This window comes from Podospora pseudoanserina, chromosome 6, assembly GCF_035222485.1.
Source record: "Podospora pseudoanserina strain CBS 124.78 chromosome 6, whole genome shotgun sequence".
Lineage (NCBI taxonomy): Eukaryota > Fungi > Ascomycota > Sordariomycetes > Sordariales > Podosporaceae > Podospora > Podospora pseudoanserina.
The window spans coordinates 780,089-806,550 of NC_085925.1; the positions used below are offsets into that span (position 1 = coordinate 780,089).

Sequence of the window (26,462 nt, forward strand, 5' to 3'; positions counted from 1 at the left end):
TGGGGGCCAAAAGCTGCCGTGCCACAGTCATTGTTAAGTGCAGGTCTTACAAAGAATCTGGCAGCCTGATATGCAAAGGCATATGCACATCAGCCCTATACATCGTCACCTCTCTACTTTCTAATCACTCTCTCTTGGTTGCCTGAGCAGGTGCATTTGCGGCGTGGTCTTGTGGGAAAAGTTATAAAGTCCGTCAGGAGATACGGTCCGGGTTTCCACCTTGGTCTCTGACGAGGCTGTAGGGAGGGAGGGAAGGAGGCTGGAGGAGACAGGAGTAGGAAGGCAGCCACCATACCGAAGAGAGGTCAAAAGCTATGTACGTCCCCAGGTAGGGTTGTGTTGCATGATGAGGCAAGAATCTTTAGGGGTTGTTCTCTTTGAGGGTGCATAGTACTCTCGAGACCTTTTTCGAGACACGGGATGACGGCTTGGTACCGTTTCTCTGTTGATATCGCACACTACCTTGGGCTTCCGTCCCTCGGACCTCCTGCAACATCTACTCCTCGAATTATTGGAGGTTGTCATAAGGATGCAGCATATGCATCTTTCATGGTCGGTGCCGCCGTGCCTGGTTGCAGTTTCACAGGCATTATGAACGCACATCCTGTCCAGGGAAGCAAGCTACGATGGGTGTCCACACTCATAAAATCTTCCGTAGTATAGTGGTCAGTATGTGAGCTTGTCAATTCCTCGACTCCACCAGTCAGAATAACAACGCTCGAGACCCGGGTTCAATTCCCGGCGGGAGAGTACCACGCATTTTCTTTTTTTTCATCTTTTACAAGCTGGATATGCTTGTTCTCTTTTGGTACCAAAAACAAGGGGGATGTAGACCCGTCTGGCTTCTTCTGTAGGGTGCCGCACCCCACCCAGACTGGCTTCTTGTTGCTTCTGTGACATGCTAGATGCCTCGATGAAGCCCTGCGTATTTCAAAGGTCATACTTAACAACCGTTATTGACAGGCTCTCTCTCCTACTCACAGAGATGGAAACGTACTTCCATTTGTAGCATGCCTATGGCTTATCTTTCTTCTGATTCAAGGCTCACTCGCGTGGCCCCAGCTGATCTTTGTCCTCGATCTCTTCCAGACCTCAACTCCTCTCTTCTTCCCTTTCCGTTTCTGAAACAAACTATTCAATCTGCCACGACTCTCCTGCAAACAACAATCACCACGACGCTGCAAAGTGGGGGCAGCTCAATATCATTCACACAGTTGTCGTTGCCTGTCTTGTGGCGGGGGGTGTCGTGGTTCACGGCACAGGAGAACGATTGCGGTATATGGCCATGGAAACGAATCCGCGATGATAACCTCGGATTTCTAGCCCTCCCATCCACCCGGGACCTCTCCATCGACACCCTACAGGACCTTTTGACCAACTGGACGACCACGTCAGAAAACCTCGTCAAGACTTACTTCGCCCGGATTGCTGAAATCAACCCGTCGACTCGCTCGTTCTTGGAAGTCAGTCCCTTCGCTCTAGAAGATGCACGCAAGCGGGACAACGAAAGGCGAGACGGGGGTGAGGTCAAAGATGCATGGGATTCCGATTTTGGCCAAGGGGTCGGTTAGTATTGATGGGTTGAACAGCTCTGCAGGGTCGTACTGCCTGCTTGGCCCTCGGATGTACCCGGCCTTGTTGGGTACCCGGTTGTTTGTGTGCCGCTGGGGTTTTTACCCGAGGGGACAGAGGTGGAGAGGAATACAAAGGGGGGATTTGGTGGAGCAAGCGCCTGGCATACCGTGAGTAATTCCTCCCCGTGTGATCCGCCACTGTACTGACCTCCATTTTTTTTATTTTTTTTTTAAGTTTTTGGTTGAGCTTCATTGGGAAGCCGTTCACCGAGGAGAAGTTGATTGAGCTGGCGTATGCTTTCGAGCAACGTACTCAGATTGGGAGGCAAAGGAAGCCGGTGGTGCTGCCCGTTGCTGATATTTGCGATATTTTGCGAGAGAGGAGGGTTGTGTGGAGGGTTTGGGGTAAACTACGGGAATGGTTTGTGATATGAGTGGCTTATGGAAACATTTGGGTTGGAAGGGGAAAAGGGTGGTTATACGTAGCTTTATGGGTGTGGACTTGTGGAATAGTATGTCTCCCTCATTTGAACTTACCATACATAGCTACATCTCTCACACATCACAGAATTTCACGCAGCAAAAGCCTTTGAAGAACTCGGCGGTACCTATCTAAGCGTCTACGTGATTCAAGAGCTGATTAAAAGTCTTCCTTCCCTGGATCGGTTGTTTCGTCCAACAACGTCAAAAGATCTTCAATAACCCTCCTTCCTGCATTCTCCCTTCAACAGTTTCCTAATTTTCCCCAAGTAGTTCTGGCTAGGTAAACCAACATGGGGAAAACTCCCTAGTAGGCTCAGACGTTTAAAGATCTATTTTCTTTTCATAAGAATATCTCTCCATGAGAAAGATAAGAGGTTTAGTATAATAGCTAACTCTTAAATCTTACTGCTTTTTACAAGCTAAACTCTAGATCTTAACGGAGATAAATTATAACAAATCACAACTAAAGGCATTTTACAAGGAATACTATCATCCTCCCGTTCTAGGCAAGGAGATCACAAAGTCTGTAAGTCGAAGTTGCGGTTGGATGGATGTCATCACCGAGAACTGGTGCGTTAGAATGAGACCCTTGGGATGATAGGTAACTGGGCATTTATGCGGAAAGTATTGAGTTCCGAGTTGAGAGGAGGTGAATTTTCGTTCTTGGGCGAATAGATATATCTACGGGCCTGGCCGAGCTTGTCTGTTTCAAAGGTGAGCCAGGCTTAAAATATCGGTACACACTTTCATACCCTCTAGTTTTAAACTTAAGGGGGAAGCGAACTCGGGGACCTCTTTGAGGACGGGCAGAGGCCTGGGCTTTGTGAATCGCGTCCCTCTCTTGGTGATGAGCCGCTTCTTGTCCTTGGGACGGTGTGAAGCAAGCGGTGGAGTGGTTCCTGATATGCTTCTTGTAGAATGTGTCGGTTTGCTCGCTGTCGTGGGGTAGGTAGGGACATCTGTTTGGCGCTGAAGTTGATCGGGTTCCGTGGTGTCACAGACGCGCTCGCTCTCCATGATTAGGTCAAGAGACTTGCTCATGGCGCCAGTATTAGCCAGCTATTTAGGTGAGTCAAGACAATTAGCGTCAAATTATAGCCTGGTTGAAGTTATAGTCTAGACTTATGTTAAGACTCGCGGTGATGGCTCTCGTGGCTATGGCCAGTCTCGTGACAGTGGTCGCAGCTCACGCCGCAGCCAGCCTTACCCCCACCGTGGCTACAGAACCAGCGGTACGAATACCACGGGTATTAGCAGCCGTAGCAACAACCGGTACACAAGCGCCCGCCCTTACTATAGTATCAACACCACACCCCACGCCAGTAAGTAGGCCGAGGACACGCGTGGCGTATCCGAGGAGGGCTAGCTAGAGGCAGCCGATAACGTTGGCTACCGGGCTGCATATGGCAAGGCCCCCAGCCCCGAGGGCAATCACAACGTCACGGGCAAACCCCTTGTTTCGGCCCGCAGTGGTTCGGTGGAACTGGACAGGCAGTCGCCTGGACGGGCCAGACTGTAGGTCTGTGGGAGGTATTGCTCCCGGAGGATTGGTCAGTCAGGTTGCTCCCAAGGCTTCGGCCCTGAGGCCGACATATTGGTAACGGTGAGAAAAGATTTTTGCTTTCTGGAGCTGTTTGTCAGAGTATCTAGAAATATCATCAATTTTCACACATCTCTGCGGCGTACAACACATAACAACAGCAAATAACCCCGGCTACCGGATTATGCCCCCCCGGCGTCTCTTGAATGACCAGTAGGCTGGCTTGTGACGCCAGTAGTAACCAACTAGTTTGTGGTGTCATTGGTACGAGATGGGACCGGATAGCGGGAGGCTCATGGTGTTCCATACCTCGAGGTGTGACGGGAGTATCTATATACGGAGGTAGAGTACTTGTTGGTGAACGAGAGAATGTGGCTGCATAATTGCAGATGATGGACGAGGTCCAGTCTGTCTCCTCTACCTTCTATATGATGTGATCTCTTTGTCGCGATTTATCTGATATTTTCCGCCATTTGACTCTTGGTAGGAATTGTGGGCGACCATTCTCAGCTATTTTGACATCGATATCAGCAACACCATCGCCATCCTACTCCGCCGTTCTATTCCGCCGTTCTATCCCACCATTCTATCCCGCCCTCTTAATCCGCCATTCGACTTCACTGTGGAACTATGTAGTAATGAGATAAAGCTGATTTGTTGTTGAGATAAAGTTGGGATGGTGGTGAGAAGGTGCTGGGGTGTTTTTAGATTTTCAAGCATAATAAGCTGAGACTGAACATCTAGGTCGGCAAGCACCTAGGTAGTTACATACTGGATGGTTTGGAGAGGGCATCGAAAGCATTTCAATCTTCCCTTTTCTATCCCTTGTTTTCTAACACTTGGATAGATTAATCTGCCGTCTGTTATGTTTCTTACCTATGCAACCAAGGTCCTTCAAGAATTTGGAAGCGAAGCCTCCAGCCCTGCCGATGTTAAATCCGTGATTATTACAGTTCATTCTCAGCTGCTGGACTGTTTACTTGCCGGACTGTTTACTTACCGGTTTGTTTACACCCTCCCTCCCCCCTGGCCCCTTTCGACCGCACTGTGCTGTCTGCAGAAACCATCCCTACTTGCAGATTGTGACCGTTTGTCTATGACCTTTAAACATTGCTCCATCTGATGCACAGCCCCCCACCCCACCTTCTAAATCACGACATCTATTCACTCAGCATCCCAGTGCGCCGGATTTGTTAAAGTGTGTTCTCAGATAGTTAGCTGGTCCGTCTCACAGGCACTATACCGCTTACACCAACCCTGCCCGCCTGTAACAACAACAGCAACAAAAAAGGCCCAAGCGCACGGACAAGTCTCCGGTTCACGTTCCCTCAAAGTCAAGCTTCTTACTCCCTTACCACTCTCACATTCCAGAACAAATCCTCCGGCTCAGTGGAAGAGTTTTGGCAGGACAGACCACGAGAGCTTTTCACGGTTGTCAGTCCCAGGGTTCAACATGTAAGAGGCAGGTCAAAGCGAAACGCACAAACCCTATCTACCTTACCATTTCGAAACAAAACAATGTCAGCCTGGAAGAATGGAACAACACCACCTCACCCATTGCCATGCTACTCCCACGCCACGTGGTGTTGGTAGTACCCTGCCTTCAAAACGTCAGGTGCTGGACCGTAGTGGTCAATGTCTGACTCAGGTTCGGGTTGGGGTTAGGTAGCAGTCCTGTTCCCCAACCACAGCCCGCTACGAAAAATGGCACACTGTAATTCCGTCAGTTCCCCACCCTGTTTGAGAAATTGGAAAGGAAATAATGTTATAACCTGTCCATGATATAGTCTCATCTAGAGGTTCGTCCCTCGGTGCTTCATTGGCTGATGTGTTAACCCCCTTCCAGTGAAAACCCCGATGTTAACAGATACCTAGCATCTCCCGTAGATCCCGATATGGCCTTTCTCACCTGAATCATCTGGTCTTTTCGGTGACTTCCCCTTCCATCAGAAGAGTTGAAAGAGAAAAAAGAGAAAAAATTGAATGTGTTCCCCCCGCCAAAACCACCCCCCTGTTCGCCAAACCGTTGCGCTAACCTAGGGCCACTAGTTCAAACGGCGTGCGTGCGGAGTCAGTGGAGTGTGTGGGGACAGACAGTTCGTGAGCAGTTGTCCAGGGCCGGGCCTTGCCGAACCTTGCTTGTTGGTGAGGTGGTGATGGGAGGGGGGAACTTTGGATGTGGGAGTTCGGACCGACGGGGTGGGCATGTACTGTGTATGGGCTCTGATAATCAGTTGGGATGGGTGATCTGATAGGAGCGGATTTAGGGGACGTCGTGAATTGTATTGTCGAGATATCCGCCCGGCTTTGGTTGATGAGCGGACGGTTCAAACTTGAACCCCAAACTAGGATGTCAAGGACCAGCAAGATATCCACACCGGTACTCATGAAACTTGCGCGTACCAATACCCCCTCCCCGACTGGCGCGTCACTTCTCAGAAAGACATCCCATCGCACATCAAATATGCGGCGTTCTCGGAAGCTGGCCCTGGCCGTGTCGATGTCAGAAGGCAAAAAGAAACAGACAGGGGTAGGCAACGCTTCAGATGATAGGTGATGGTGGTGATGGCCGTCAAGAGACGGGCCATAGGGTGGTGTGGTATGTTTCTAGATAGGTAGTGGTGTGAAGCAGCAACACTGCCCTTACAACGGCAGTTCAGTTCTGGCTCGACCCTGCTCAAATAGGCGAACTGGTCGCCTATGCATACATGGCAGACGTAATACATACAACCAGGTTGCCCGCTCCCCATCTCATTGGAAGCGGGACTTGGCAAGCAGCATGGCAGACATAGCTGCTCCCACCATGTGATGTCGGCACCAAGCAGGCCGTTGTGTCATGTCGTTATATGTATGAGAAGCGAGTATAAAGAGCCCATCCCGCCCCCACCACCATACACCATCGTGTTGCTTGCCCGGACAACCGCCATCCAAGTCCAGACTGATCTCAAAGGAGGGGTTGAACGATGCATTGCTGCAGACTAGAAGCTGTGTGACAGGAACGGCTGGTTTCGATTCGCAAACTGGAGCATCGCAGAGTGTTCGCAACCGAAGAGAAAAGATGAACGGGATGAAATGCGTGCATGGCGCGAGAACAACAAGACGAGACCGGGCTGACCCTGCTTGGTCGGCGATGGGTGGTGATCAAGGCTTATCTCTGGCGACACGCCAGGTGGTGCATATGTGCAGTTAACGGAGATAGGTTCCTCTTCCTGCGATGCAGGCTAGGCAGACTGGGAATCGCTCTGAATTCATTCTGCTGGCTATAGTTTGCTTTTTGCTATTGCTCAATTGAGCCCGAAAATGACAGTAGTTCGACCAAGACCAGTTCTGCGCCGCAATCACGCAGGAAGCAACGCCATTCCGTGCCACCCATGTAACCGTAGACTCCCATGTCGACCAGAACTGCAGATTCACACCCTCCACATCAGATGGAAAACCCCAGTGGTATCAATCTTTTGTTGCTCGGGAAAAGAAACAAAGAACAAAGAAAATCGCGTCCATCGCTCCATTGTTGGTTCTGTGTACCCAATCCATGGAGCTCTCTCTTTCATACATCCAGGGGGTTCAAAAGCATTGTTGCTTGCGTTTCCAGTCGTGCTCGTTGGCATCCACCACACGTCAAACCAAAGAAAATTCACACTTTGAGATTCCAAAATCCCAACATACCATCCAAATGCCCAATTGGTCATTGACCGAAATCAGGCTGGGTAAGTCGTCGTCGTTGCACCCCCTTAATATCGCACCTGCATAGGAATGCCCGTCGTGGTCATGACAGGCCGCGGGGTGTCGCTTGTCGTAATTTGGTTGATGTTAATTTGGCTCATTTGAGTCCGGGGGTCCAAGACCTTTTGCCGCAAGGTCCAGTACGATCCAGCGGTGGCATTCGGAACAGCCTCCATGATGATGTATTGGAGCGTTCCCTGGAATGCTTTGGGGACGCAGACCTCGGTGGGCTGTCGCCAGGTTGCAAGAGCCCCGGTGGACTCCGCAGGCTCCATTGCTTCACGGCCCTCGGCCTGTAGACGAAACATGTTTAGTCACATGTAAGAACTACCAAGGACAACTATCAAACTCACAAGACAAGAGCCGCAAGCGTGGCCGTTCATAAACACCCAATTGGGGCAGTTGTAGCTCAAGAAGTACTTGCATCGGTACTTGTTGAATCCGCCAGACATGGTGAAGGTGAGTTTGGTGCGTAAGGTGGGTGCTGCTGATTTTGATCCACGAAGGAAGATCTAAGGTGCAATAATAAGATGTGGACTGTCCGCTGACAGCCAAGCGACTTTATAAGTAGAAAGCTCGAGGTGCTTTCTGGGGTGTGTAGCTGAGGAAGGAGATTCCGTGGCTTGTTTTAGGTCTCCGGGGTCGTCTGAACACCTGCAATCATGTGGATGGATAGAGGGAAAAAAGAAAACATGGCCCTCGAGGTTCACGGTAGATTTATATGTTGGATTGAACCATCTCGACGCGCTTTTGTCAACCTCTGACGTGAACAGGGCGCATGGTACGACAAAGTCGACCAGCAGGCCAAGTGATCGGAGAGGTGCCGGCGGTTGGAAAGCCGAGGCGGGATTGACCAGGGGGGGGAGGGGCCGGGGGTTGGTTTGGTTCACCCGGGTTCGACTTCCATGTGGCGCCTTCTTCAATGTTGATGAATACCACCTGACATACGTCTTTTTACGACGACTGCCCTGCCATGTGCGTCCATGGTTCATCAAGGTTCCAGACACGCCATTTTGTTGATTGAAGGGTTCGGAGACACCACCCGGCGCCATTCTCCGTGCCTTGTAAACGATAGTATCAGGCCCGCTAGCGACGCCAAGGCCGAGTATGGATGTTTTGGAAACTGGAATTACGGGGGAGCATCTCTGTCGTTGCGCTGTGGGCTCATGGCACGATACGAGCGAGCGAGATAAATTTGGGAAAAGGCCGGGGGTGTTGAGGGTGCTGCTCCGGAGCTGCATCGGGCCCCGTCTCAACGTCCTGCTTTCTGGGCGACGAATAGGGAGTGTTGGCGGGCAGAGGTGCTTCTTCAGTGTACCCCCACTAGCAGCACTGACTTGTCGTTCCCGTCTCCTTGTGCTACCCGAGCAGTGAGGTCCCTTTTCTCCTTGCGTTGTGTTGTGTGGTGTTGTGTCAGACGGGCCGGGTGGGTCGAGGCGGGAGCCAAGAAGGTGACACAAATTGGTCTTGACATGCCATTGTCAGTCTTTTTTTTTTTTCGAGATCCGTATCTCTTCGACTGTTGCGGCTGAAAAAAGAAGCTTCTCCCGTCGGCAGAAGAAAAGAAGCAATGTGAATGTGGGTTCTGCCCGCCAGCGATCGCTGCCTGTTGAGAAATGGTGTCAGAAACAAGCAACAGGGCCAGTCCCGGTCTGTCAGTGGGGATCCACTGCAGGCTAGCGGCTCGCGGGTCAGTGGGGCTAACACAGTGTTCTCACTGTCTTCAGTGCTCGCTGCCTCGAACAGATACCTTGTGCCATAATGCTACAAACCCCAAGTTTTCCCCGAAGTATTATGCAGATTTCAGGACGCCCACAGAATCCAAGTTCGGCCATGATGCCATGCAGCCAGACGCTCTAGGCCATCAAGAGGGCGATTCTTTCCCAATATGTCGATCGACGAAGCAACAAGTTCCCCAACACAACAAGGTCGTCACTTTTCCTGCAAACATGCATCCAGCCTTGTTTCCTCTCCCATCAGACCGTGAGGTAGCGTTGGAAGCGGGTACTCCGTGCATCTTCACATGGGCCTTGCATGAGATTCCTCTCTATTCTTGACTTTGTGACTTCTCAGCTATCACTTCGAGAACAGAAACCCTCAATTCACCTCAGTTGCGACTCTTCCCCGGCCTATGCCGCGTTTGGTTATCACGGGATCTTCAATCCTTGCGGCCTCGATGGAACCCACTGTCCGGGTGCTATAACCGGATTTGACCAGTACCATCGATTTGCCTTTGCTTTTCACCGCTTACATCATGAGATTTGCGCTGCTCTTGACCATGATATGATTATGGTACAACGACAGTCTCGCTCACTCACGGGTCCAGAAAAGATTTCACAGCAGAGACCTCTCACAGACTATAATATCTGACTCAAATATACCCACTCTTCGAAGCGCCATCTCTAGAGACACGGAGTATCCAGGCGGGTATCAGCATATCACTTGCCCGCCTGTCGTAACACCCACGATAATACAGCTACGGGGAATCACCCCTTGGTCAATCTCCCTTCCTCCAGGCATACTTGACACCTCCTTTACACCGCAGCAGCGTCATGAGCCTCAGAAATAGTGTCATTCTTCGAGAATACGACACAAACCAAGAAATTCGGCACCTATCATGCCTTTCCGGCTTCCCCACGGCAGCTGCCACGACACATGGCGCCAGCCTAGCAGAACATATCACACAAATACTACTACACTCGACGGGCCATCCCGGGCGGTGTGTCACAGGCGGGCGCCGGGTGTTGAAGCCGCGTTATAATATAGGTAGGGATGGAGGTTCATGTTGCTTGTTACCATCCTCGAGGACGGTTGGCCATGAACATGACGAGTGTAGCTTTGCATTGATCACCTCTAGTTGACTGCAACCTCAGTATCAGCGGAGGTCAACCCACCGAGAAGGAGAGAGACATCAAACATCAACTGAACATATCTCGGGGGTAGACAACCCAACACAAGGAAAATCCACAGAGGGCCAGACGCTTGGGATCCTCCCCATCATGGCCCCATTCACCGGGTTCCTACTCATACATACCCACCACTGTCAGTTCGCATATACCCAAAGCTGATTGGACCGCCTCGGCAGCATTGTATTGACATGGTAGCACGGCATTTGCATAGCAAGCCACCAAAACGCCATCTTTCTCAGTCAGGTCTCGGGGAACAGAGCGCAAAATGCCCATGTCCCGGACCGGCCGCCGGCCGTCCATACCTCGGCAAGCCGCATGTGCTTTCCTTCCCTATCTACTGATTGGACCGAAGGTGTAGAGGTGATGGGTTTTGACGTTTCACTGCTTTGATATGCCTTTTGGACCCATGAAACCGGCGAGCAAAGCTGCTATCTATCGTAAAGAGAGGGATGATAATGGTTGGGGGAAATGATACCCCTGCTTGTCGGGGGGTTGTCTACCACACCTTTCATATCACGAGCGGATTTTGTGTTGTAGAATAGAGAAATTCTAGAAGAATTTGAGCAGCATCAATTTTTTTTTCTTTTCTTGACTGGAAGGAGAAGATTCCATGCGTGACATTCACAGCTTGATCAATCATTCTTGTTGTCCCTCTTCCCTATCACCACCATCACCATCACCACGCAAGCCAATACCATTTATACACACACGTTCCTGCGTCATCTCACAAAAAAGTGACCCAAAACTCTTAGTCCGTCCCCCAAATTACCCCTTATTCAACCATCCCGATAACACCCACTATCCTAACAAAGTATCCCTCTCCCTCGACATCTCCACAAAGCATGATAAATCTTGGACGTTATCCAGCCCACACCCACACCCACACCCACACCCACACCGGCCTCCTTCTCTCACACAGTTGACACCCCCCCACCATTACTCTCCCGTCAAACTTACAAATCTTGCTCAAAGTCCCCAATCTCTACACCATTCACCCCTCTAACCATCGCACACATCACGTATCTCACGATCCAGCAAGAAACTAAACCCTTTCTGTTCAGAAATCCTCATCTTCCACCCGCAAGGAAAAACTCGCCCCTCTATCTCACGCTTCCCCGTAAACACAACTAGGTAGTTACCCACATCAACACACGCCCGAAAATTGCACCATGTCCCAAATCATCAAATTGTCTATTTTACCTTCCCCCCACCCCCAACCCCAACATGCTCAGATACATTAACACATCCCATACACACCAAATCAATACCCCCCTTCATAGCCTGCCTCCCTCTTCACCTTCTCCGTTAACCTCACCAGCGCAGACTTGATCTCCCCCTTCTCAAAAGTATCAACATCATAATAAACCGGCGCAATTTCCTATATTTTAAAAAAAGTTAGCAATCCTCTTCTTCCACTTCCCCCCCCCCCAAAAAAAAAGAAAAGAAAAAGAGAAAAGAAAACTTACAAGAAGCCACTCGGGCCTAACATTCGTCACCGTCCGGATATACTGCTTCGTCGTGAGCACAAACTCATTGTACACCACCCAATCATACGGGCTCGACACCACCGTGCTCGGATGAATCATCACCATCTGGTCGTCCTTTACCGTCTTGTAAATCTTGCTATTCGAGCTCTCCCTCATGGCGACCTGCATAAAAAACCCCGCCAGCAGCGCCCGCCGAATGTTGGTATAATAGTCCTTGTTGTTGAACGGCGTCGACACGAGCTCAATCTCGTGCGTCTCCATGATGCGCTTGAGCTGAGCCCGGACATTGTCGGCAGAGGACAGGTGACGGAACGACAAAAAGTGCTCGTGGCACCACTTCTTGACGTCCTCGCCGTTTTGCTCGGCGCCCTTGTAGGCGTGGTAGGCGTTGAGAAGCGTCAGGTGGTCGCCGTCGGGGTGGGCAAACTGGGCCTTCATCTCGTCGGCACGCTTGCGGTTGTTGTTGGGACGGATCCATATTTGAGGTACCGACAACAACGAGGTGATGGAGAGGATCTCGTTGGAGCAGTAGAACTCGGGAGAAGAGATGAGCATGACGGCCAGAGCGGGATCCAAGGGGAACTCAGACGCCAAGCTCCCAAGCTTAGTGAGACCACCGTCATCATCGAGACAGGCAAGGTAGTTGAGTTCCTCGAGGGCGCGCATCATGGTCTCCGGGGCTGGTGGGTCCATGAAGTCAAAGTGCACCAAATCTTCGACACCAAGCTTCTTGAGTTCAAGAATGGTGTTGGAAAGGTTAGACCGGAGAATTTCAGGATAAGTCTGCTCAATAAGCTCTTTCTTAAAGGCCTTCTCGGTGTAGAGACGGAAGCACTTGCCCGGCCTGGTACGACCGGCACGACCGGCTCTCTGTTGGGCCGAGGCCTTGGAGATGGGAGAAACCAAGAGCGATTCCACACGAGAGCGAGGGTTGTAGATCTTTTGCTTGCTGAACCCAGGGTCCACGACATAGACGATACCGTCGATCGTCAACGAGGTTTCGGCGATGTTGGTCGCCACGATGCACTTGCGGCCGGGACGACCCCCCTTCCGGAATGGCTCGGGGGCCTTGTCGAAGATCTTTTGTTGTTGATGTGGTGGCAAAGTACCGTAAAGAGGGTAGATGGCCAGCGGACCAGCGTCTGATTCTCTGACCATATCATCCACCTCCAAACTGATCCGGCGGCAGGCATCCTCAATCTCCTCTTCACCCGTCAGGAAGAGCAGGATGTCACCCTCGGGCTCAACCGCATGAATCTGAAGAACTGTCCTGACGGCGGCCTCGACGTAATCTCGCTCGGGTTCGGGGGTGTAAAAGATCTCGACAGGGTGTGTGCGACCGGGAACGGCGAGCAAAGGGGCGGGAGGGTCCTCCTTCCGCAAGCTGAAGTAGGACTGGAACTTTTGCGCATCGAGCGTGGCAGACATGACAATGATCTTCAGGTCGCTTCTTCTGTGGGCGATCTCCTTGAGGAGGGCCATCAGGATATCGGTGGCGAGCGTACGTTCGTGAGCTTCATCGAGAATGATGCAGCTGTACCGGTTCATGTTGGGATCGTGCATGGCCTCGCGCAGCAGCTGACCATCCGTCATGTACTTGAGGAGAGTCTTGGGGCCGGTCCTGTTCTCGAAACGGATGCTGTAACCGACTTCCTGACCCAGTTCAACATCGAGTTCGTTTGCGACACGCTGGGCGACCGACATGGCGGCGACACGACGAGGCTGCGTGCAAGCAATGAGCTTGCCGGTCTGGTGTGGCATTTCGTCGTAAAGAACATACTGAGGGATCTGTGTGGTTTTGCCGGAACCAGTCTCACCGACGAAGACGAGAATCTGGGTCTTGTGGTAGAGCTCGAGGAACTCTTCGCGCTGCTTAGAGACGGGCAGGTCGCGACGAGTCTTGAGGATCTTGAAGTAGTTCTCCGAGTGCGGCTTGCCGGTCCAGGGGTTGATGTCCGAGTCCTCAGCCTTCGCGGCCTGAAGGGCGGTGGTGTTGTGGCGCTCCATCTCGTCGAGAGGCGACTTGAAGTCGTTGGCGCCGTCCATGTTGAGATGGGCGAGATATGGGTTGGGCTTGTCGTCGGTCTTGATGCGCTTCGAGTCCTGGGCGTCGCTTTCCACGCTCGATCGCTTCGTGCCCTTTTGATCGGCCATTCCGAAGGTGAGAGGAGTGAGTGCAGAGATGGGGTGAGAGATTCTGCACAAGACAGATGGAATGGCGGGGATTTCACTGTTTGCGCTTGCCTTGCCCTGTCGATGCCGTCCACAAGGCTGCCGCAACTTTTTGTTTGGCAAGCACATCCGCGTTTCCACCAAAATTTTGGATTGTGGGGCGATCAAGACCCCAGTCCGGCGATAAGCATTTACAGAGTATACGATCTATCTCATCGGGACTTATACAGCTGTTCAAGCTTTCAAGTGCCAACTTGTCGACTTTATGACAAGTATTCATACATTGTTTTCGAGGTGGGTTTGATGAGGAGAGGTCTACTCATTCTACTCTCAGCAGCTCAGAACAGGTCAAAACAAACATCTTCACAGATCAAGTCGCTTATGTATCACTCTATCCGATCTTCCACCCCGCGTTCCACACTGTTTCTGCCCTGGCCCAAGCACAGCAACCCAAATTTTCTCTCAGGGTTCGGGCTCACCTAGACAATCGGCATATTGGGAAGAAACGTGGTGGCACAGTCCCGAGTTCACTTTGGGCCCCGTTGTACCTATCATAGAGCAGCTTTGAATCATCATTCAAGTTTGGGTTTTCCCCTGCTTTTGCTCCAAGTCCGACTCGACGTCCGTCCCATCACCCCGCGGTGGTTGTTAGCCCCGCCAAACTGAATGTGCTTTTATATACCACCTCTATCACATCGCTACACTCACTCTACCCAAGCTCATAAATCGACCCCAACATGTCGTATTCAGGAGCCCTCAACCCGGCCTCGGAGGACTACGAGTCCCGTCCTCATTACTACATTGGCCAGCACGACTCGGACCGGTGCGAGGTCCTCGACGACGACCAGTACAACCAGGTTCTTAACAGTGGAGTAAGATCCCTTGCAGATTCCCGAGCGTAAACAAACACTAACACGGACTGTCTAGTTCAACTTTGTCACTGCCCCAATCACCAATCAGCATTTCTTCCGGAGGGTTGTCGACCAGCACAAGGAATTTCTCAAGGAGAGGCAAGAATGGAACGACCGTCTGGCTCCGGCTCAAAGGACGAACCCGTCTCTGCCAGTACCCATCGTGCCTACACTGACAGATGAGGACACCTCGCTGTACCCAAGCCACCACATCGGCTCCTTCATCACCTATGCCAGCCCATGGATCGACCTTTGCTCCACAGACCCGTATATCTCGGGCGTCTCTCGCCAGGTCCTCAACATGGAGGTCGCCTATGCCAACTTCTGCGGTGCCAGGACCATCGTGATCCCCGGGCCTAGGCAAGATGAGAGCGGCCGTGGTATTGCTCAGTTTGCCCGTGCGATTCAGGAGGCGTTGCTTCAGGTGACAAGGGCTAACCTGATCATTCACCTGCCCATGTACCGCGAGCCCCTGTTGGAGGAGAAGTGCGAAACGCTCTCGGATATCTTTGACGGGAGCCGTATGGACGCTGACCCCAAGAAAGAGATTGACATCTTCACTTCATGGGACTCATGGCACACCATCCGCTCAGTATGCGAGTACTCGAGCAGATTATTCCTCGCCCTCCGCATTCCTCGCCGTGTGCCGGAAAAGAACCTCCAGGAGCGGTGGTTCTCGGAGCCATTGCACTTCTTGACCATCGGCCAGTCCATCTTTCAGTCCAACCGAGCCGGCAGCCCAACTCTCACCAAGCACCACCAAGATCTCATCAACCGTTACATGCGTCTCAAGAACGCCCCCTGGATCATCCTGAATGACGTCGGCCCCAACGCCGAAGACCTCGGCGCCGCCCGTGCCATCAAAGCGATCGAGTACCCCTCCCTCGCCGAAGCAAGCAAAGCCCTCCAGGAACGCAAGCCCAAGTCGGGCCTGAACGAGTACGTCTCGTACATGAAGTACCTCGAGCGCCAACAACCCCCCTACACGGCCATGGAAACCCCAGCCTTGACTAGTTTTCAAGACTGGCTCCAGTCCCCCCTCCAGCCCCTCGCCGACAACCTCGAGTCAGCCACCTACGAGGTCTTCGAGGGCGACCCGGTCAAATACGACCAGTACGAAGCCGCCATCAAGGAAGCCATGGCCGAGTGGAAGATCCTCAAGAAGCCCTCGGCCCTCGGGACAGAGAGCGAGCCTTACAACCCAGAACTCGTCTGTGCTGTCGCCGGCGCCGGCCGTGGGCCTCTTGTTACTCGTGTCCTCCGCGCAGCACAGGCAACCAACACCAAGATCCAACTCTGGGCCGTGGAGAAGAACCAGAACGCGTTTGTCTACCTCTTGAACAAGAACAAGCGGGAGTGGGACGGGCAGGTGACACTCGTCAAGACAGACATGCGCGGCTGGGGCGGGCCGGTTCCCCGGGGGTCGTCTACGCCGTGCAAAGTTGACATACTGGTGACGGAGCTCCTTGGTTCGTTTGGAGACAATGAGCTGTCGCCTGAATGTCTGGATGGCATCCAGAACCATCTCTTTCAACCGAGCGGGATGTCTATCCCTCACAGCTACACCGCCCACCTCTCCCCAATCTCCACCCCGAGGCTGTTTGCTGACATCGCCTCCCGCGAGTCAGACCCGCACGCGTTTGAGATCCCTTATGTTGTTAGGTTGTTTCAGCTGGATTTCAACGCGCAAAAGGTCCCTAATCACCCGAGGTTTCAGCAGGCGTGGGAGTTTGTTCATCCTGTTGGTGTCAACAGGGCGGACGAGTTTGCTGCTGAGTATGGGTTTGGGAGGAAGTATGTCACTCCCGGCGGGGGGGCGATGTATGGGAGTAATGGGACGAATGAGCATAATGCCAGGCGCTGTCACTTGACGTTTGTTTGCCCTACGCGGGGTGTTACTCACGGGTTGGCGGGGTATTTTGAGTCGACGCTTTATGAGAGCCAGTTGGAGGGGGGGGGGGAGGGGAAAAGGGTGGAGATTAGCATCTTGCCTGATCAGATCGATAGGAAGAGTAAGGATATGATTAGTTGGTTTCCCATCTTTTTTCCGCTCAAGGTATGTAACATTCGCAAAAGGAGAATGGGAGGTGGGGGGAGGACGGTTTTGCTGACATGACGCACGATTAGAAACCGCTGTACTTTCCTCAGGACGCCGAGTTGGAGGTTAGCATGTGGAGGCAGACGGACGACACAAAGGTTTGGTATGAGTGGCTGATCGAGGTGTACGCCTGGGTTGGGCCGCAGACGAGGATCAAGGTGGGGGCGAGCGAGATGCATAGTAGTAAGAAGGTTGCTTGTTTGATGTAGTTGTGTTGGATAGTAGAGGGGGTATATGGTAGGCTAGGGAAAAGAAGGGGTGTTTTAAAAAGTCGGTTTTGAATTGCTACTTTGAGATATCTGACTCTTTGGTTTTGGCCCCATTGTGTCAGCAGAGAGAGAGAGAGAGAGGTATCGACAGACAACGAAGAAACCTCTTACCATTTTTTATCTCTATCATGGAAGATTTTATGTAACGCCTTTTTCTTTTTCTTTTTTGCCGCCCTTCATCCCCCTTCTCCGACTTGCTCTTTGCGCCGCAGAATGTCCTCCTCCCCTTCTGTTGGTCCAGTCAAGTTATCGTGATGACACTGGCGGCAATGTAGAAATGTTTTGCGCCGTCATCGTCTCGTTGGTATTAACCCCCCCATGTGAGATCCAGCCCCTCCCCAATCGCGACCTCGCGTCAATGTCCTATTGCGTTCTCTATCCATCCCACTCTCGATCTTAAAACTTCAGCCCCACACCCGCCGCTCACTCCTCCATCTTCGTATCCCCCCCTTTGTCCCCCCCCTCAGCACCCCTTACATAAAGCACATTATTACACCGGATCAGGACCTGGCCGAGGGTGCCCGTGAACTTTTGCTCAATGAACTCCTCCGTGTTGGCGAGCTGGATGTTCATGTAGGAGTCGATGCTCTGTTTTGTTTTGCCGTCGTCATATCGTCAGTGTACCGATTGTTTCTTTTGCACTTTTGGGATAAAAAACATACGACTAATCTCCCCTTGTACTCTGTCTCGTTCCACTTTAGGCGGACGATCACGTCCTTGTTGACGAGGTCTTGGAGGAAGGGCCGGGGGTTGACGGGGACGAAGGAGGACATTTTTGCTTTTTCTCCCCCGCTGACTGTATGGGGTGATAGATGTGTGGTGGGCGGGAGTCGTTGTCGTCGTCGTCGTCGTGGTGATTGATGATGGTGGTGGTGGATAGTCAGTCGTTAATTAGTTGATAACAGCGGAATGCGACCAGCAAGCAAGTAAGCTTGGGGGAAATTTTGGCTTGGCATTTTGCGCAACTGGCGCGGCGCGCAACCGCGTCGTTGGTTGGTTTGGGTAGGTGGGCAGGTGACTGGCGGGTGGCACGGGCTGGCATCACTCAACACACTCTCTTACTCATCACAGATGTTGGTAAATGTAGTTTTTGACACAAATAATCATAATAATAATACAAAATACAGCTCAGTATAAACATTCAGCAATTCAAGGAGTTTCATTAACCCACCCAACCCTCATCTCACACCGCCGTTGAAGAGCCCAATTCCCGTCCCCAGTCATCCATCCACCCATCCATCCACCCCCTTTCAAAAAAACCGAAACAGTCATGATATAACCTATCCAAAGTTCGTCTAACATAGTCCCAAATAATCCATCCATCCCTAATAATCACGCTGATGAAATACCCGCCCGTTTCCCAAGTAAAATCAAACATGAAAAGCCACCGTTCCCAAAGTCCAAATCCCAGGAATGATATAATATAGGAAACAGATCTTCTCCCCCCCCACCAACATCCTCACTCATGCTTTTTGATCTTGCTTGTTTACCCTCACCTCCCCAGGTAACCACCACCCTCCCAATCACAACCACCCCAACGGACTCGCCGCCCCCCTCCCCAGCCTCGTATCCGTCAACCCGCCACTACTCCCCGTAGCCTGCGTGACCCCCGTCCACCCCGTCATCCCACTCTCCGGACTCGCCGCCCTTTCCCTCTCAACCGGCACCTCCGCCTCCAGCTCGGCCGGCGCCCTCGTCCCGATGGGAACTTGAATCCCCACCCCGTACATCACCCCGCTATCCCCCCTCCCATGGCTCTTTTTACTTTCATACGTCCTCACACTGCCCGGACTATGCAGCAAGCTCTGGCTTCTCTTCCCGTACCCACCACCCAGCCTTGGGGAAGGCTCCTCCGATAGCTCGTACGGTGGCGGGATGGCACGGTAAGGAACCGATTTTTCTTTGGGAGGGACGGGGGGTGCTTCGGCGTGCTCGGGAATGGTGTTGTGGTGCATCCGGGAGGAGGATCGATGGGAGCGTTGGGAGCGGTAGGATGGGGTTGGGGCTGTGTGTTGACTGTTTGTGTCGTCGTAGAAGGTATGGTGGGGGCGGGAGCGGGTGCTGTAGCGTGAAGGGGCGCCGCTTCCGGGTTGGGGAGGTTTTTGTTGGGGGGCGTATTGTTTCCTGCGACGGCGCATGTAGCACCAGAGACATAGCGAGGAAAAAATGATGAAAAACCCCAGGCCGCCGCCGACGGCGATGCCGATTATGGCTGTTGAGCTTAGGCCGGTGGACGAGGAACTGGTATTGTCTGGGGGGAGGAGGACGTTGGTTGCGGGGGGGATGGCTGCTGTTCGGGAGGGGCTGACGGCGTTCTAGATAGGGGGTTAGTATGTACACGGACGAAAAGGGGGAAGGGGGAGACATACGGAGAGATCAGAGGCTTGGAAGCGGATCTGAACTGCATAGGCTGATATCGCACCTCCTCTGAGGGTGACGGTTGCAGTGCTGGCGATGGTGGAGTTTTTGATGACGATTGGCTTGAGTTCGCCGGCGCCGCCTTGCCAGACCGTGGTGCATCCTGATTCCGGCTTTGATTCGGTTGCGCAGGTGTATTCGACACCATAGCTGCACGTGCATGTTAGCGCTCAATTCTTCCGTGACCGTGAGATATCAACATACTTTGGACAGCAGGCAATGGCGGTTTCCGTCACGGTGCTTGATGTGCGAACACTCGAGCATGCAGCTGTATACTCCTGCGGGCAGAACCCAGGCGAGTAGTATTTTGTCGGTTCTGGATCATAACCACTCGGGAAACAGTCTTTATGTGTTGGGAATAGCGGCCCCTGAACATAACTCGACTCCTTATCCCCCTCAAAAACCTCGTAAAAGTTGGAAAGAACCGTCGCACAACTCGACGGAGCCGAGAAGGTCGTGGTCAACGGACCGATGGCCGCCATCTTTGAGCCGCCCGCTCGTTGTTATCCGATATCAATTCGTCGTCAAACCATCCAATGTCACAGCTGCTTGGCGTTGATGTTTCGTCCTCGACAAAAAGTTGCACAATTCCTTGGTGTTTGTCGTTTAGAGTCTTGTCGTCTTAAGAGATGAGATGACGAAAAGAAAGATAGACAGAAAATGCAGAAGAGAGAGAGGGGGAGAGAGGGAGAAAGAGAGAGAGAGAGGAGAGGAAAGATTAACGAGACCCAGACCCAACGGCGCAATTTCCATTCCCAGAAGGGACTTGGGTGCAGCACCGCCGGGGGGTTTTCTGCACGCCGCTCTCGTGCTCACACGCTCGGCGATTGAACCCACCTTTTCACCCTTCCCTCACCACCTCCTGGTGCGTTGGGGTCCGGAGGCGGCGAGGCGGCACCGTATTGATAGCTCTGCAGACAACTGATGCTGCTGAGCTGTTGAATTGAGTCTACTGCTGGCAAAAGAGCTCTCTACCTTTTTGACACGAAGCATGGAAGCAACCCTTGGGGTTCGGGCATCTCGGCCATCTTCTGGCTCCCTTTGGGATGCGATGGCGGCAAATTGACCAATGGAAACAGGTGTGGTTTTTCTAGCAAACTCAGCCCCCCTGTTTACCAACTGGTGCAAGTTTGTTCCTCTGTCAGGTCTGTTTGTGTCTGAGCAAAAAAGAGTGACAGCAGCAGGTTCAGGTCTCTGGGAGACGGCACAGAACGTCGGGGATCGTGGCTGAATGCGACTTTACTGGTGTTGCTGACCTCAGAGCCCACTTCGAGGGGGAGGTAGGTAGGTACATAACGTGTAAAAAAAGCGACGGGTCCAGAAGGCGGGGAGCCCGTGTTCCCAAACGCATTTTCCCTCAGACTGTCCCCCTCATCTTTGCCGCGTTGCTACTTGACCAGCTGGACCTCCTGAGAGTTGATCACATCGTGATTGTTTCCAGTAGAGAGACACGGGAGGTTGATATTCAGACGTCGTAAAGCCGAGACCAATGCCTTTCGGCAGTTTTTCTTCAACAACAATGCATTTGTTCATGGAGAGTCCAAGACATGGACCCTGCACCACCGCCAGCCTTGCAGGGCCCCAACCGATGGCGACCAACGCGCTACCTGTCGATCCAAAGAAGCATGTGGGGCCTCGTCTATCCACGACGATCCACGACAACGTCCTTTCAGCTGGCTGTCTTTCTGTCAGTATGAGCTCACTATCAATTGAAACATTCTTCATGATGCCGGAGAAACAACAACATCAAACTGACCGACACGGAGAAAGCTTCCGTTTGTCCAGCGAGCAACATCACAGCTGACAGCTGACAAGTTGAGCTGGACGTCAGCACACCAAACATGGATGGATTTGTTCCAGCGTTTCGATAATCGTCCAACCCGGCTAGACTCCCTTGGCGTTGCAATAGCGGATCACATCCCTGCAAGCACTTACGGCGATCCCTGCTGATTGGCCCCGCCCTCTTGTCAAATGTCGGTGCACGTGCCATCTGTTTATCACAATCTTTTATCGGTCTTCTCCAAGCTTTATCAGTTCGAGGGGCACTTGACGGCAGCTTTGCTTTCCATGTCGTGCTTTCTGGGTAGATACCTACCTACCCCTCATCTTTCCCCCGCCGAAAGCAGGCCTGACTCGTTGAGCACACCATGCACACCGGACAAAGAGGCCAGTGGGAGAGAGTCAGGCTGGTGGTGGAAAGCTCCGAGGAGAGCACTTGAGTTGGAGCTTTCCTTGTTTATTGCGTGCCGGACTTGGTGAGAGCTTCCACCAGGCTCGGAGAAGAAGAGAATTCTCAAATGAAGTCTGTCTTTGGGTCCTTTTCCTCTCTTCTCTCTCACCTACCTCAGGATATTTGAATCAATCACTGTAGTACCTGTCCCCTAGAACCTCACTTCTGTCTCCTCTGCCTCTGCATGTGTTAACCACCACCGCCCAATTTATCCCTACACATCCTGATCGCCTCGACAGGATGGCCCCCCTCTCTTCCTCGACGGTCCTCGTCGCCACTCTCCTGGCAACAACCACCCTTGCGCAATCCAACGTGCGAGTCTGGTCCTCCGTCGCTTGGATCCTCTACGGTGACCGCACCCCTTTGCTGTCAGACAACCCAACCCTCACCCCCCTCGGCGCGCAACAGCTCAAAGCCCAAGGCGCCGCCCTGCGAACCCGTTACCTTTGGAAATCCTCCCCTGACGACGACGACGATGATGACATCGATAGTAACGGCCTCGACGACATCGCCCCCATCCACGGAATAGAGCAATACACCATCAACAACCGCCAGCTCAGAGCCATGTCCACCACCGACACCTATAACATCGCCTCAGCCTTGGCCTTCTTCCAAGGCCTCTACCCCCCCACCACCATCAAACCCTCCAACTCCACCGGCGGTGCCATCGCCGCCACCCTAGCAGACGGAACAACAATGACCTACCCCCTCGACGGCTACCAATACCCCCAAATTCAAACCCTCTCCCGCCTCTTCAACCCAGAGTCCATCTACCTCGACGGCTCCTCCCACTGCCCTTCCTTTTTGCAGTCCATGGCCAGTTTTCCAAGCGAAGAAACCCCCTCGTCCAACCTCTCCACCTCGTCCTCCTTTTACGCAAGCCTCTACCCCCGCATCTTCAACTCTTCCTCCCTGCCCTTGGACCAGCTCGACTTTCTACAGGCCTACAACATCTACGACTACGCCGCCTATCACCACCTTCACAACCCGTTGCTGTCTCCCCTTTTTGCCGAAGGTGAACTCCCCCGCCTCCGCTCCCTGGCCTCGAGCGAAATCCGCTCCCGCCACGGGAACCTCTCCCTCCCCATCAGGACCATCGCCGGGCGCACCTTGGCAAGCTACACAAAATCCCTGCTGGTAGACAACATCCGTTCGGCGGGTTCCACCAGCAAGCTCAACCTCCTCTTTTCGTCATTCGAGCCCTTTGTTGCGTTTTTTGCGCTGTCGAGTCTGGATGCAGGCGCGAGCAGGGAGCTGTTTCGTGAGCTCCCTTACCCGGGGGCGGTGATGCTTTTTGAGCTCTTCAGCACGGTGAATACGACCAAGGGGAGGGATGGGGAGGAGGAGTACCCCGAGGTTAAGGACCTGAAGGTGAGGTTTCTGTATAGGAATTCCAGTGCGAGCGAGGCGAGGTTGAGGGTTTATAGTTTGTTTGAGACGGGGTGAACTACCCGACTTTGGAGTTTTTGGATTTTGAGAGAGGAAGATGGGGGTGGGGGTCAAGGGGGGTGGGAGGGGTGGTGTGGGAGTTGTGGGTCGGGGGTTGGGTTTTGTGAGAGGCGGGGTGCTGTCGATGATGATGAGGGGGGTGGAAGGGGAGGTGTTATGGGCGGAGTGGAAGGGGAGATGGGTCCTGCTGCTGCGGGGGCGGTTGGGGCGGCGGTCACGGTTGGGGTTTTGGGGTTGGTGACGGGGTTGGCGATGTGGTTGGGGGGGGTGAGGTTTTGTGCTGTTGGGAAGGGGGATGGGTTGAAGGGGGGGTTCAAGGGGGATAGGAAGGGTGAGGATCAGGATGTGGAGTACGGCGGACGGGGGCAGAAGAAGGAGAGGGTGGGGAGTTGGGAATTGAGGAATGGGAAGAAGGTGGTGGAGGGGGTTGGTGAGGGGGTGGAGGAAACGGGGACGGGGGCGAGGGTGGAGGTGCCTGATCGGAGTCATTTACGGACTGTGGGGGGGAGATGGGAAGAGGATGATGATGATCGGTTGAGTTTGTATGGGCGGGAGCCGGTGAAGGTGCGGGAGTTTTAGGTCTGAGTTTTTGGGTGAAGGGTAATGGGAGTTGGGATAGGTTGAAGGATGAGGCTGTTTTTTGGTCACTTTTTGGCATTCTCTTGATACCCCGTTTTGCTTTTTCTTCTTCTTCTTCTTCTTCTTCTTCTTCAGGTTGGAGTATACGTTCGTTTACTGGGTTGTTCTTTCGTTTGATGGGATGTGGAAGTTGAATACAAAAGATGGATGGATAGACCTTGCTTCTGTTGAGGATGGCGTTTTGGATATTTGAGGTTGACGTCTTGTGAAGGGGATCGATTGGGCATAGGGGCTTTGCATAAGGGGTTGAATTGTTTGACAGTCAGTACCTATGGAATATGATATACCGCTGCTTTTACACTTCGATTTCTCCAACTACTTTGGTGGTATCTCCAAGAGTGTGCAAACTCATGTGAACACTAAAGCTGGTGCCCAGCTGCTCATCTTGGGCAACAGATCTTAGTCTAACACCACATATGCACGATCAAGAAGACAAAACACTATTCATCCCCGCCAACCGCGTGGCAACAGTCGCAGCAACGGCGGGTAGCAACGGAGGCCAGATCAAAAAAAAAAACCCATATAAAAAAACATAAAAAATATAAAATATAAAATACAAAAACGTGGTCACTAGGAAAACTGCGGACTGTACCGCTGACCACTGGTGTCGTGTTTTGCAGGGCCCGGAACTTGTGTTCTTTTGTGTGGGGTAATCTTGGGATGTTGGTTTGAGAAGTGAATTCATGCGCGAGCGTAAGAAATTCGCATGTTCTATTAAGAAGTCAACTGGAGAAAGAGAGAGAGAGAGAGAGAGAGAGAGAAGGGGGTCGCTTACCTGACAGATCGGGCGGAGCAAGCCACGTGGCTTGCGAGTGGGAAATGTTGGTTTTTCGGAGAGAGGGAGATTGGCGTGCGGCGTAGGGGGGGGGTGTCCGAGATTGAGGTTGTGTTGAGGATGGAAACTGTATCGGTAAAGTAGGTAGCGAAGATTGACCTCCTCGGTAAGGCCGGTTGTGGATTGCGTTTTTCTTGAGTGATGCCGACGTGCCTGTGCGGTTCAGAGGTAAGGAACGAGGAGGTGTGTACTCAGCGGAAGGAAAGCGAGATGCCGGAGAAACAATATCAACAACTTCCGGGTGGGGCCGGCACCGATTCGACAGTCCCGGCTCACCTCCGGCGTCTCATATCCAATGACGCCAATCTAGCTGAGAAAGCAATGTTATCCAAAACGCACAGAATGAAACGGAGAAAGTAAAAACATCAGGAGCCAGGAAATAACAACAAAAAACAAAAGAAGTGATGAGAAAAAGCAGGGGTATCATTCTCCAGCGCCAACTCCGGCTATCCTTCCCTCCTCAGCCCAAGCAACCCGTCCTCCTTCCTCGGTCCCACATCTACCACCCTCTGTTCTCCGTATTAATGCCCTAGGTTACCCATGGATACCTCGACCATTTCTTGCAATGGCGCAAAGTTTGATCATGCAAAACGAGTTGCTGCTGTTGATGTGTGCCAGTGACTCGTCTTAGTCCTTCTTGCACACGCCATCATCGCAGATGACACGGAAACCCTATCACAAACACATTCAGTATATCTTCGCTCTTCTCACAAATCATCATCAACTCCCGTCCAACTCACCAAAAGCTTCCCCGGCTTCCCCTCCTTGGCACAATCCGCTCCCCCCGCAATAGGGAAATGTCTCTTGAGCGTCGGCAAAAACGTCGTAGGCGAAGAATTAAACATGATCGGCCCGTTGGGAGCTCTCTTGCGGAAGTAGTGAATGGTATCCTCGAACCTCTCTGTCAGACCCACATCCGTAGTCCCGCGCTCCCCGAAGCCAACTCCGGTGCCATCCCAGCAGTCAATATCCGCAAATTGCGCCTCCAGCACAGAAAGGGGCTGCTCGGGACCAAAGAGGACCATACGGACGTTGTAGCCGGAGTTGACGAGGAGATTGGTGTCGTTTGCGAGGATGGCTTCGATCATTTTGGGGTCGAATCCGCCGGCTTTGACGATGGGGTGGTAAGGGGGGATGCCGACCAGGAGGAGGTTGGCTTCGCCGCATTGGACGGGGCGGGGGTGGAAGAGGAATTTGTCGATGTTGGCGTTGTTGACATCGGTGGTGTTGTCCACGGCGCGGGGGGTATGGCTGATGTGGGGGATGGTCGGGAGGTGGCCGATGTTGATGGCCATGACTGTGGTCAGGAGGACCAGGGTGAGGAGGAAGTTGATCATGATGATTGGGTCGTGGACCAAATAGCGAAGGACTGGAAGCTTTAGGTGCATTGGTGGGATGGAGAAAAGAGAGGGTTGTGAGGAGAGGTTTGGTGGCAGTGAAAGCAGACCAGAGCTGTGCGGACTGAGTTGTTGTTGTGGTTGAAAGAGAGAGGGCAGAAGAAGGGAGAGGGGGAGAGAATAAATACTCGAGGATCCTGTGATTCACCCTGAAGAGAGATCCACTTCAGTCGCTGCTTGCTCTCGACACCCAGATCAGACGAATCAGGTGAACGGAGTGAACAGTGAATATATCACGAGGGCAGCGTACAGTACGTATCCTGGGGCGTGATCAACACTTGCTCCGCTTCCTGGTCAGTTTGGTGGTGAATGGCTGTCAAATAATTTC

General features: G+C 52.6%; 8 protein-coding genes and 1 non-coding gene across 9 annotated transcripts; 4 read left to right on the plus strand and 5 right to left on the minus strand.

Moving 5' to 3' along the window:
* Positions 1 to 648: 648 nt before the first annotated feature.
* Positions 649 to 750, plus strand: QC764_0090000. Its single transcript has one exon. It is a non-coding gene; the product is annotated as a tRNA-Asp (tRNA).
* Positions 751 to 6,729: 5,979 nt separating this feature from the next.
* Positions 6,730 to 8,888, minus strand: QC764_605020 (uncharacterized protein). The gene is made up of 2 exons (XM_062949008.1): positions 7,674 to 8,888; positions 6,730 to 7,613 (listed from the first exon to the last, which is right to left on the minus strand). Exons 1-2 carry the CDS (start codon positions 7,770 to 7,772, stop codon positions 7,329 to 7,331), a joined length of 384 nt encoding a protein of 127 aa, XP_062797226.1. The 5' UTR covers positions 7,773 to 8,888; the 3' UTR covers positions 6,730 to 7,328.
* A 2,569-nt stretch (positions 8,889 to 11,457) lies between these two features.
* On the minus strand, positions 11,458 to 14,017 carry PRP43 (DEAH-box ATP-dependent RNA helicase prp43; the record flags this gene model as incomplete). Its single annotated transcript, XM_062949009.1, has 2 exons — positions 11,458 to 11,607; positions 11,696 to 14,017. 2 exons carry the CDS (start codon positions 14,015 to 14,017, stop codon positions 11,491 to 11,493), a joined length of 2,439 nt encoding a protein of 812 aa, XP_062797227.1. The 3' UTR covers positions 11,458 to 11,490.
* On the plus strand, positions 13,857 to 17,273 carry QC764_605040 (uncharacterized protein). Its single transcript, XM_062949010.1, has 3 exons — positions 13,857 to 14,760; positions 14,816 to 16,855; positions 16,927 to 17,273. The coding sequence occupies exons 1-3, from the start codon at positions 14,626 to 14,628 to the stop codon at positions 17,104 to 17,106; spliced, it is 2,355 nt and encodes a 784-aa protein (XP_062797228.1). The 5' UTR covers positions 13,857 to 14,625; the 3' UTR covers positions 17,107 to 17,273.
* On the minus strand, positions 14,282 to 18,088 carry QC764_605050 (uncharacterized protein). Its single transcript, XM_062949011.1, has 2 exons — positions 17,829 to 18,088; positions 14,282 to 17,754 (listed from the first exon to the last, which is right to left on the minus strand). The coding sequence occupies exons 1-2, from the start codon at positions 17,937 to 17,939 to the stop codon at positions 17,590 to 17,592; spliced, it is 276 nt and encodes a 91-aa protein (XP_062797229.1). The 5' UTR covers positions 17,940 to 18,088; the 3' UTR covers positions 14,282 to 17,589.
* Positions 18,089 to 18,382: 294 nt separating this feature from the next.
* QC764_605060 (uncharacterized protein) lies at positions 18,383 to 20,223 on the minus strand. Its single transcript, XM_062949012.1, has 3 exons — positions 19,789 to 20,223; positions 19,536 to 19,734; positions 18,383 to 19,481 (listed from the first exon to the last, which is right to left on the minus strand). The coding sequence occupies exons 1-3, from the start codon at positions 20,064 to 20,066 to the stop codon at positions 18,690 to 18,692; spliced, it is 1,269 nt and encodes a 422-aa protein (XP_062797230.1). The 5' UTR covers positions 20,067 to 20,223; the 3' UTR covers positions 18,383 to 18,689.
* Positions 20,224 to 22,054: 1,831 nt separating this feature from the next.
* Positions 22,055 to 23,260, plus strand: QC764_605070 (uncharacterized protein; the record flags this gene model as incomplete). Its single annotated transcript, XM_062949013.1, has 1 exon — positions 22,055 to 23,260. The coding sequence occupies one exon, from the start codon at positions 22,055 to 22,057 to the stop codon at positions 23,258 to 23,260; it is 1,206 nt and encodes a 401-aa protein (XP_062797231.1).
* Positions 23,261 to 23,419: 159 nt separating this feature from the next.
* QC764_0090070 (uncharacterized protein) lies at positions 23,420 to 23,842 on the plus strand (the record flags this gene model as incomplete). Its single annotated transcript, XM_062940908.1, has 1 exon — positions 23,420 to 23,842. One exon carries the CDS (start codon positions 23,420 to 23,422, stop codon positions 23,840 to 23,842), a length of 423 nt encoding a protein of 140 aa, XP_062797232.1.
* A 1,602-nt stretch (positions 23,843 to 25,444) lies between these two features.
* On the minus strand, positions 25,445 to 26,125 carry QC764_605080 (uncharacterized protein; the record flags this gene model as incomplete). Its single annotated transcript, XM_062949014.1, has 1 exon — positions 25,445 to 26,125. The coding sequence occupies one exon, from the start codon at positions 26,123 to 26,125 to the stop codon at positions 25,445 to 25,447; it is 681 nt and encodes a 226-aa protein (XP_062797233.1).
* Positions 26,126 to 26,462: the final 337 nt, after the last annotated feature.

Excerpts from the sequence above, each read along its gene's own strand:
- QC764_605050 (XM_062949011.1), bottom strand. The coding sequence starts at position 17,939 with ATGTCCTCCTTCGTCCCCGTCAACCCCCGGCCCTTCCTCCAAGACCTC. Across the intron at positions 17,755-17,828 it reads AGTACAAGGGGAGATTAGTC|AGCATCGACTCCTACATGAA; the intron begins GTATGTTTTTTA and ends AAAACAAAACAG.
- QC764_605020 (XM_062949008.1), bottom strand. The coding sequence starts at position 7,772 with ATGTCTGGCGGATTCAACAAGTACCGATGCAAGTACTTCTTGAGCTAC. Across the intron at positions 7,614-7,673 it reads ACGCTTGCGGCTCTTGTCTT|GCCGAGGGCCGTGAAGCAAT; the intron begins GTGAGTTTGATA and ends TTTCGTCTACAG.
- QC764_605060 (XM_062949012.1), bottom strand. The coding sequence starts at position 20,066 with ATGGCGGCCATCGGTCCGTTGACCACGACCTTCTCGGCTCCGTCGAGT. Across the intron at positions 19,735-19,788 it reads GCCATTGCCTGCTGTCCAAA|CTATGGTGTCGAATACACCT; the intron begins GTATGTTGATAT and ends ATGCACGTGCAG. Across the intron at positions 19,482-19,535 it reads TCCAAGCCTCTGATCTCTCC|AACGCCGTCAGCCCCTCCCG; the intron begins GTATGTCTCCCC and ends CCCCCTATCTAG.
- QC764_605040 (XM_062949010.1), top strand. The coding sequence starts at position 14,626 with ATGTCGTATTCAGGAGCCCTCAACCCGGCCTCGGAGGACTACGAGTCC. Across the intron at positions 14,761-14,815 it reads ACCAGGTTCTTAACAGTGGA|TTCAACTTTGTCACTGCCCC; the intron begins GTAAGATCCCTT and ends CGGACTGTCTAG. Across the intron at positions 16,856-16,926 it reads CCATCTTTTTTCCGCTCAAG|AAACCGCTGTACTTTCCTCA; the intron begins GTATGTAACATT and ends ACGCACGATTAG.